Raw genomic sequence first — 10,015 nt, forward strand, 5'->3', positions numbered from 1 at the left:
TACAGTTGCGGACCTGCGCCTTTTTCGCCGAGCCCTGAAGGCTCATCTATTCCGTGCGGCCGGCCTGGCGTAGTTTGATTATGTTTTAGTGGGGGTTTTGTATGGGGTATTTTTAGAGCAGGCCTGTTATTTAATTTGATTTTAGACAGAAATTTGTGTATATTTATCGTGGTTTTTATTATCGCCTGTTCACCACCCTGAGTCCCGTAAGGGAGATAGGGCGGTATATAAATTCAATAAATAATAATAATAATTAAAAATGTCTAAAAATGATTGCAAACTATAAGAGGTTTAGTAAATGAAATATTTTAAGCCTCAGGCAAAGTATTTCAGTTTACACTCACCATGAATTAGCTGCTCTAAATTCTATTAGTGGAGTAAGCTGCAGAGATGCCCCATTAAAAATATTAGAACATGGATATTTAAAAGTAATTTGGCTCCAAGACCTACCCAGTTTTCGTTTATAATATTTTATTAATTTTCCAATTGTACATTTATTTAAAAAGCAGCGTGGTAGCTGGATTAATCAATAGTTCGATAACAAAATCTTTAGTACAAATCTCATGTTACAACATCAAATATTTCCTCTCTTTTTTTTTAACATTTACTGTCTCATATTTAAGCTAATACAGTTCTTATTATATCAACTCAGTAAAAACATCATTATTACATTTATCAATAAATTTTTAGCTTATACATATCTTAATTATTTTTTACATTCAATCTTCATAAACAATCCATATCCTGTTATTAATTTTTCTCAATTTTTAGTTTCCCATCAATATTCCAATTTAACCTTTGATATTTATAATTTTCAGGCTTTAGGTAACCTTCCCTTATCTCAATTCATAACAGAATCTAATATCCAAAATACACATTTTATCTATTTGAATATAATCTTGTTCTATTTCCTAAAAGTTATCTATTTCCCACCATATTAAATCATCTACTTAATAATATAATATCCCCTTTAATAAATCAAAACTATTGTATATATTACCTGGGTTAATCAATAAATCAAACATATTCATAATAATTTTTTTTCTTTTAGGTCTAATTTTTAAATATTAAACAGATAAAATCCTTATTTTCAACTAATTTCCAAATATTTTAAATCTAATGACCAGAATTCCCCTTATCTAAACTTCTCCCTTTAACCCTCTAATTAATCATATGAAATCCCCTCTAATAAATCAAAACCCCAATTTTCTTCAGCCTTATTCTGGCTTTCTTCCTTTGCCAAATAGCCTTCCATATCAGTGCTTTTAGATTGTCAAATAGATCTCCCTCTATTATTATATATGTTATTTGAAATAAAGGAGACCATTTAATTGCCATTTTTTTGGGAAGGACTAGCCCATCCACGTTGCTTTCGAAGTGCTTGGTGGTAAGTTTGACTTCGGCTGTCTGCAGCCTAGTGACGAGCCATATTACTATGGCCGGTCTTTCCTCTGCCCGTTTGGAGGGCTGCCCTGGATCGAGCGAAAGGGCTGCTGCCCTTCCGCGATCAAGCGGGGGTCCCCTCCTTGCTCGTCATCCCTACAGGGCGACTTTCGACCCTTTCCAGGGTCCCTCAGCAGAACGAAACCGAATGCGGAAGACGGAGCTTGCCTTCCAGCGTCCGCGGCAGCCACGATGGCAAACCGGAAGTCCTAAGACCTACCCAGTTTTGTACACCAGAGTGAGTACTTTGAATTGGGATCAGAAAATTACTCAAGTTTGCACAATTGTTTTATGAAAGGTGTGTTGTGGCACCTCCTAGAAGCACCAATCATGTTGCATCATTCTTGGCCAATTGTCATTGTTTTCAAGAGGCACTCCACAAACAGCAATATGTAGTAGTATCCAGTCTCAGAGTTAACAAACCATACATTACCAATGTCAGTTCTCTCTTCTCCTGGAATACACAATGGTTTATCCGCCAAGGCTGATAAACATTTAGCCTGCTACTGTTGTGTATCTTTGGTTAAAAGCAGTCCCAAGCTGTAAACCTGACCTTTAAGGGAAGCATGACCCCATCCAGAACAATCATGTCTGTTAAACCTTAAAGCTTGGTATCCTGAATCAACAACTCTGACAGAGAAAAAGTATTTATGTGTCTATACTTGCTTAGGTAGATGTACATTTATTTATCAAGGTATCCTTTAAAAGGCAGCATTATTAACAGTACCTGCTTGCTAGGAATTTGCTTCGCCAAACGTCACATTGTATAGACATCCGTTCTAACTGCTCAGACAACTGAGACACATTCCGCCCAAGGGCTTCATTTTCAAGAATCAGTTGATTTTTTTCACGTGCCATACGCTCAAAATGATATTGCAAGTCATCTCCAACAGAAGCAACAAGTAACCTTTTCAACTCCCGATTGACCTAAGATAGAGAAATGATTTCAACACACATTGAGTTGATTAACCTATTGCAGTTGAAGAACTGGGTATAAAGAAAGATGCAGGCTGGCTTGTGCTGTGTTACTAGTCAGGTGTAGTAGTTAATTACAGCATATATTAAAAGTTGACTGTTGTGCATTTCAAAATATGATGGACACCAAACAAAGCTTGTTACTGTTTGTATTACTATAGAGTGGCTGCACAAACATCACCTATGTCTTAATAAGGAAAAAGACAGGATTTTATACAATGCAGCTTTAACAAGGTGAACATAAGTTTACATGTTTACAGCTTTCATAATCTAAGACCAGTAGCTTTCTATCCCATAGTAGCTTTCAAGAAGCTCCTCCAAAATCAAGTGATATATAATATCTCTTAATTTGGGTGAGCCTACCCTCAAATCCAAGGAGGAGCTAGAATCAGAAGGTCATGTTCACCACTGGTTTACATATATGCAGTTGAAAGAAAGATTTAAGTGAGATAAAAAGAATCATGGGTTTGATTTTGTTAAAAATCAATTGGAAACCCTACTGTGCGGTAGTGATGAACATATTATAGCTAAAGTTTATAAAATGTTATTGAATTTAAATCTGGAAAATGAACAAGTAAAACATTGTATGATTCAGCGGGCAAGGAATTTGGGGTACAATATAATGCTTGAACAATGGGAAAATATGTGGAATAAAGGATTAAAATTTACATTAAATTATAATTTAAAAGAAAAATTTTACAAGATGATGTACCATTAGCACTTAACACCAGACAAGTTATCCAAAATGTATAAAGGTATTTCAAATGAATGTTGGAAATGTAAAGGTGAAAAAGGGACTTTTTACCATTTATGGTGGATGTGTGATAAAGCAAGAAAATATTGGAGCAGGATTCAAATGTTTACAGAAAATTCTTAAAAGGGAATATAGAAAGAAAACCAGAAATTTTTCTCTTGGGGGTAATGGACAAAGACCTGGAAAAAAAATATGGAACTTTGATGTTATATATGTTGACAGCAGCAAGATTACTTTACGCTCAGAAATGGAGGACTACATTGATTCCCACAATGGAGGAATGGTTACAAAAGCTGATGGAGCTAGCAGAGATGGCTAAACTAACTGTACTGATTAAAGAAAAGAATATGAACACTTTTACTGCCCCTTGGAAACTGCTTCTAGACTTTGTGCTTGAGGTTGAAAAAAATGAAATTTTGATTTTGGGCTTTACCAATTAGATAGACTTGATGTTATCAAAATGGCTAGCTTATATTATTTTGTAAAAGTAAAAAGTAGATAGTCTACTTTGAAATAGATAGTCTACTTTGTTGCAGCAAAGAAAGCTGGAAGTCAATGCCTTTTTTCTTCTTTTTTCTCTTCCTTACCTCACTTCTCTATTCCCTTTTCCCTTCTCTATCTTTTTCACTATTTACTTTTGTATTTTCATTGTATCGTATACTATAAACTAATAAAACTTTTTTTTTTTAAAAAAAGAAGCTCCTCCAAAATCCAAATTGTAATTTTGCTTAGATGAAAGTTGGCTTTTTCCAAGAGATATGGAACTTAGTCTCATGGAATGATGGCATATTCAAACATAGCAGCTACCCATTTTATCAATTTTCAGGTAGAGGGTATAGTTCTCTGTTTATTTATACAATTATGGTTTATATACATATTTAGATACTGTCTTTCTCTTTTATAGAGGGACTCAATGAGCCACTTTATACTGAATACTTTTATAGTCATTGCTCAGAATAATCGAATGATGCAGACTACAATCCTTAAAGGCCTTACTATGAAATGAAGTCATTAAGGGCAATTTAATTTAATTTAATTCTGAGTGGAAATGAACAGAAATAATCAAAAGTAGGAAAAAAACTGAGTATAAACTATTAAATGGAGTTGAAGCTGCACTGTTATCCCTGAATAATTATTTGTGTACACTGCAGTTATTTCTTCCAAACGAATGGTATAAAAGAGTCTTTAAAAGTAATTCAATCAAGTCTATTTTCTTACCTCTGTTTGCACATGGAGTTGATTGGAAAGGCCTTCCTTATCCTGTAACAATCTCTTTTCTGAATTCTTAAGCTTTCCTATTTCACTTCTTAGCTCCAGCAGTTCTTTCTTATTATCTGATGAAATTCCATCGGACAGACCGAGGGGCTCTTTTTGTGGACCTGAGGATTTAGATCCTTTAGTATTTTTAACAGGTACCACATGGTTTATAGAAGCTTTAGGAACTATTATTCGTACAGCTTCAATTTCCACAGCCTTGTCACCATATACTTTCCCCAGCTGAAGAACTCCAGGACTTAGTGGTGGAAGAAGTTTCTTGTGTGGGCTTCGATGGGCATGGCTAGTTGTGTTGAGGATTACTTCAACAGATTTTGAAGGCTGCTCTGTTTCCATGCCATCACCAGGTCCACGAATGGGTGAGGTAGTATATTCACCTTCAGGTTGAGGCAGAAAATAGCATACAATATGTTTAAATCATAAAAAACATAAGTAATATACCCTAATATTATTAGGAAAGCCAATAGTTCAGGTGTAGTGCAGGGGTCCCCAATCCCCCAATCGGCACTGATCCATGGCATGCCAGAAACTGGTCCTCGCAAACAAGCAAAGCCCCATCTGCAGGAAGCACATGAAACCACGCCCCCTCTGGTCCACAGAAAAACCTCTCTCCATGGAATTGGTCCCTGGTGCCCAAAAGATTGGGAGCCACTGGTATAGTGGGTTAAGACACTAGGCTAGAAATTGGGAGACCATGAATTCTAGTCCCACATTAGGTAAAAATCAGTTCAGTGACCTTGGACTAGTCACTTTTTGTCAACCCTAGGAAGGTGGCAATGACACTTCTGAAAAATCATGCCAAAATACAGTATGTATTAAAAGCCTTGTCTTTGTAAATATCTGCAAATATATCTCCAAAATCAATATTTAATTCCTACAGAGGAATACTTAATATATCTCCAAAATCAATATTTAATTCCTAAAGAGGAATACTTACTATTTTCTGCATTATTTAGAGTTGCCATTTTATTGACAAGATTGCATATAAGAAAAAACCCTTAAAGCCTAAAAGAAAGAAAGAAAGAAACAAAAAAAGTGTTATGATTGTCAGTTTCATTAAACAGAATATAGAATCATTAGTACAGAACATATTGCAACATACTAATTCAACTTCATAATGCAGCTTCTCACAAAAATAGTAGAAAATGTTCAAGCCCCCAAACCTCACTTGGAAGTGACTGGATGGATATGCATCCTATTTGGGCTGGTTGATCATTATTTTAAGTATTGTAAATATATTTTCATGGAGCTTTATTTTTTTTATTAAAAAGCTGCATATCTTAGTGTAATAAAAACAATTAATACAATAAAACTCTGAAAGACAAAAAGAGGAACTATTTCATTTCAGCAAATGCTGAAAAAATGCCTATAATTTTGAAATAGGAAGTTGACTTAGAACACTCTTCTTTTCTCATTTAGGCAGTATTCCAAAGGAATTTGGGTGCCTGAATAACCTAGGTATGTTTAAGATGGAATTCTACCCCACTCTCAGAATATAATCAATCATGCATACAGTTTAAGACCTATCTCAAGCATAAGGCAAAATGAAGTGATTACTGCAGGTAACAGTTTTGGGGATTCATGACTAGATAGAAAATCAATAGTTATTTACTTTACAAACTGGAAAGAGAAAGATGCTAGTGAGATTTGGATGTTGGCACATCAGGCAGCAAATCTCTTTGCTCAGCTGTAACAGGTTCAAAAAGAGCTTCACCCTTAAAAAACTGAAGCTTGAAAATGATTCTCTGGTCTGTATTTTAAAACATCATTAATATTCAATAAATTCTATGGCATCAGGACCAAGTTCGTGCACCAAGATGGCAGAAATAAAGATATAGTATACATACAACACACAAATCAAGAGGCAAAAATATTATCTTTCTGACTTATTGAAAGAGCTTACCCCACACATTGATTTGTCATATGACATGTGAACTTTGGTTCAGCATATGTGAATCCCGGTATTTTGGATTGTAAACTAGTTTGCAAAATTCCAAATTAGGTTACTAGGTCTGGGCTGCACAAATTCTGACAACTCTTGAAGGGTAAGAAAGAGTTAAAATTTTCCATAGCTCCTTGTAGCTATGGAACTCCCAGGAGCTGCCTAGGAGTTGTTATTTTGGCATAGGCCTGAGGTGGGGTGGGAGAAGGCAGAGGAGGGAGGCGGTGCTGCTGACAGGTACATGTGATGGAGTGCAAGCAGGCAGGGGTGGTGTTTCTAGTGACTTACTGGGACAATTTGCAACCTTCCCTACTGGCTTCCTCATTAACTTTGCTTACGTGAAGATGCCAGAGAGTCACAGATGGCAATCATGCAGCATAGCTTGTGCAATGTTGTAATCATGAGCCAGGCACCTGAGCATCTGGATTGCAACCATATGATCATAGGGACATTACAACAGCTGGAACTTCGAAGACTGGTTGTAAGTCCATTTTTTTAGCGTCTCAGTAACTGTGAATGATTGCTGAACGAATGGACATGAGCCACGTCTACCCATAACTTGCCTTGCCAGTTGCCTAAAGCTACCACATATAAATAGACAGCAAAACTCACATTCACTATGCATTGATGTTACCGAGTTGGGTACTGAAACATCTGCAAGCAAACCAAGCTCAGACAGTATCAAGAACCCCACATTTCAACCCTGAGCTAGATACTCTCTTCTATTGGAAAATCATATTTCCATTCTCCAATATTTTTTGGGGAAAGGGGACCGAATCCAGGAATTGGTGCTTCTGGGTTAGCACCAAGGCTTCCCCTAAAAGCTAGTCTGCCCCCCCCCAGAGATGCTGGTTGAAACGGAGTTCTTACATTGGTTTTTGGGGGTAGTTTGATAGTTATTTTTCCCTTCCTTCTGCAGTTTCTATGGTGGAGTAATTGTTCCATTTTCTTATGTCATACTGTGGGCAAATAAAAAAACTCACACAACTTTATGGTTTCTGTTGTAAACTGCTGTGAGTTGGGGAGGAGATATTCGGCAGAACACAACACTCATAAACCATAGAAATAAGTAAACAGAAATAGTCCTCGACTTACAACAGTTCATCTAATGACCGTTCAATGTTACAACGGCAATGAAAAAAGTTGACCTATGACCATTTTCACAGTTATGACCATTGCAGCATCCCCACGGTCATGCGATTTACATTCAGATGCTTGACAACTGGCTCATATTTATGACGGTTGCAGTGTCCCGGGGGTCATGCGATCCCCATTTGTGACCTTCCAACAAGCAAAGTCAATGGGAAAGCCAGATTCACGTAACAACGATGTTACTAATTTAACAACTGGAGTGATTCACTTAACAACCGTGGCAAGAAAAGTTGTAAAAAGGGGCAAAACTCACTAAATGCATTTCTCACTTATCAACATAAATTTTGGGCTCAATTGTGGTCGTAAGTCGACAACTACCTGTTAACCCAGTCGTGGCGGACACTTTTCCTCCTAAGGCTGCTCTCCTATTTAATTTAACGAGCCCTTCAACTTTCACACCAACTCAATGCTGACGGGTCTCCGGCACGGCAAGCTACATTGTGTCCGGGTATGATGTCAACACATCCCACTTCTTCGTAACAATGATTTACAGCAGGGGTAGTCAACCTTGGCTCTTTTATGACTCGTGGACTTCAATTCCCAGAATTCCTGAGCCAGCTTAGCTGGCTCAGGAATTCTGGGAGTTGAAGTCCACGAGTCATAAAAGAGCCAAGGTTGACTACCCGATTTACAGAAATACAGCTGAATAACTCGCTTCAGGCAATTCCCAGACGGCTTCGTTCCCACAACACGCCAACCCAGAAATAAGCCGATCATTATTTGGACGACTAGGGGAGGCCCAGGCGATCAGTCAATTGCTGGGGAAATTCGTTTTAAAGTGTAAAAAAACTAACCAGCTGCGGGATTTCCTCCTCCGCTCCTCCCGACTGCTTCTCATCGCTCTTTTCTTTCTCCTTTTGGGAAGGAGTAACTTCCGATCTACTCCCTTCCGTCTATAGAGGTATAATACACCCAAATGGCGTAACTTCTGACTTCAATTTCAACTTTTTGTTTGCCTTAGTTGGGAGACTAACCAAACAAATCACTGGCAACCTTTTATTAGACTAGAAAATCACATGACCCCTTACTTTTCTATTTGCAGAGCAGTGTTTCCTCCTCCTTAGTATTGTAACTCTAAAGATGCGTAGAGTTCAACTGTCAGAGAACCCCCTCTAGAATGCTGGCTGAGGATTTCTGGGAGTTGGAAGTCCAAAACATTTTAAAGTTGTAAAAAGTCGAGACACATTGTTGTACAGCATATATGTCGCTTGGCTAGCAGTGCGACCCTCAGTCTTCGGAGTTGCCTTCGGCGGATGGGCGGCTATATAGATTTGATATATAAATACCCATGGAAAATTCCTACGTTTTCTGCAAGGCTTTCGTTCCAATGGGGAAAAAAAAAAAGAGATTCCAGTTTGTAAAAGTTGTATGAAGAACTGCACGAAGTTTGGCTGATTTGAACACGTAAGATGGAATTATAGTAGATCGGTCTTGGCTTAGTAATTTTTTTTGTGGGGCTTTTTTTGAACGGGAGGGCAACCAGTTTCTCTTTTTTTATCTCCATTTTGGAAAAAATATTGCAGGATTAATGTATGTTAGCCACAGGTCTTGCAGTGTTTCTCAACCTTGACCATTTTAAGGCATGTGGACTTCAACTCCCAGAATTCCACAGCCAGCAATGCTGGCTGTGGAATTCTGGGAGTTGAAATCCACATGCCTTAAAATTGTCAAGGTTGAGAAACACTGCACCGTATAATGAAGTCTATTCGCAGCTAGAGTCTGTGGCGGAACTAAAAAAAAAAAAAAAGCACTTTTCACTCGAAAGTGAATGAACGCTGTAACTTCTACATTCCTATCTCTACGTTCTTGTACAGACAAGTAATAATGACACGCCCTTACCCACGTTCCTCCTCGCGCACATTCATCGCCGCGGGAATGTCATGATTTCCGGTCTCTTTTTCCAGTGACAACGCCACGCTTTTTTACTTTGCCGGACTAACCATCGCGAGAGTGAGCGATACTCCTCCCAACCAATAGGAACTCAAGACGGCTTGGTCTTTTTAGCGGAGGTTTAAGCCGCAGGAGCAAGAGAAGGCGTGGCCTCGGTTGCTAAGAAGCGGCTTGGGCATAGCTCGTGTCGCTAGTCGAGTTTTCTTTCTCCTGTTTTGTTCTAACCGTGACGGTGGCAATCGCGGCCGGGAAGGCGGAGGTGGCTGGACCATGGTGAGTGGAGATGGCTTGTGCATGCCGAGGAAGGAGATCTCCGGCGGGGAGGAGATTCCCGTAATGTCAGCATAAAAAGTCGGTTAGGGGAGGCGACGACCCCTAACTTTGTATCCCCATGAAAAGAAATGTTGTTGCTTGAGCTAATAGCAGTCCTATAGCTCAATGCCATGATGTTTATTGTTGTTGTTAGTTGCGAAGTCGTGTCCGACCCATCGCGACCCCCAGGGAGAACGTTCCTCCGGGTCTTCCTGTCCTCTACTAATGTAGTAAATTGAACAATTATTAGAATAATGATTTGTCTGCATAAC

At 38.4% G+C, this 10,015-nt stretch overlaps 2 protein-coding genes across 2 annotated transcripts in view; one reads left to right on the plus strand and one right to left on the minus strand.

The window, feature by feature from the left end:
• BLZF1 (basic leucine zipper nuclear factor 1) overlaps positions 1-8,399 on the minus strand; it is a 12,591-nt gene extending 4,192 nt beyond the window's left edge. Inside the window, exons 1-4 of the mRNA XM_015815979.1 lie at positions 8,336-8,399; positions 5,385-5,452; positions 4,391-4,824; positions 2,171-2,370 (exon numbers count right to left, since the gene is read on the minus strand). Coding sequence (XP_015671465.1) covers positions 2,171-2,370; positions 4,391-4,824; positions 5,385-5,412 — 662 coding nt within the window. The 5' untranslated portion in view covers positions 5,413-5,452; positions 8,336-8,399. The remainder of the gene's footprint in view (positions 1-2,170; positions 2,371-4,390; positions 4,825-5,384; positions 5,453-8,335) is intronic.
• A 1,170-nt stretch (positions 8,400-9,569) lies between these two features.
• NME7 (NME/NM23 family member 7) overlaps positions 9,570-10,015 on the plus strand; it is a gene marked incomplete in the record, with an annotated part of 63,207 nt that continues 62,761 nt past the window's right edge. The window contains 1 exon segment of the mRNA XM_015815990.1: positions 9,570-9,704. Within this exon segment, the coding sequence (XP_015671476.1) occupies positions 9,702-9,704 (3 nt within the window).

This window comes from Protobothrops mucrosquamatus, unplaced genomic scaffold, assembly GCF_001527695.2.
Source record: "Protobothrops mucrosquamatus isolate PMUCROS unplaced genomic scaffold, P.Mucros_1.0 scaffold_107, whole genome shotgun sequence".
NCBI classification, from domain to species: Eukaryota; Metazoa; Chordata; class Lepidosauria; order Squamata; family Viperidae; genus Protobothrops; species Protobothrops mucrosquamatus.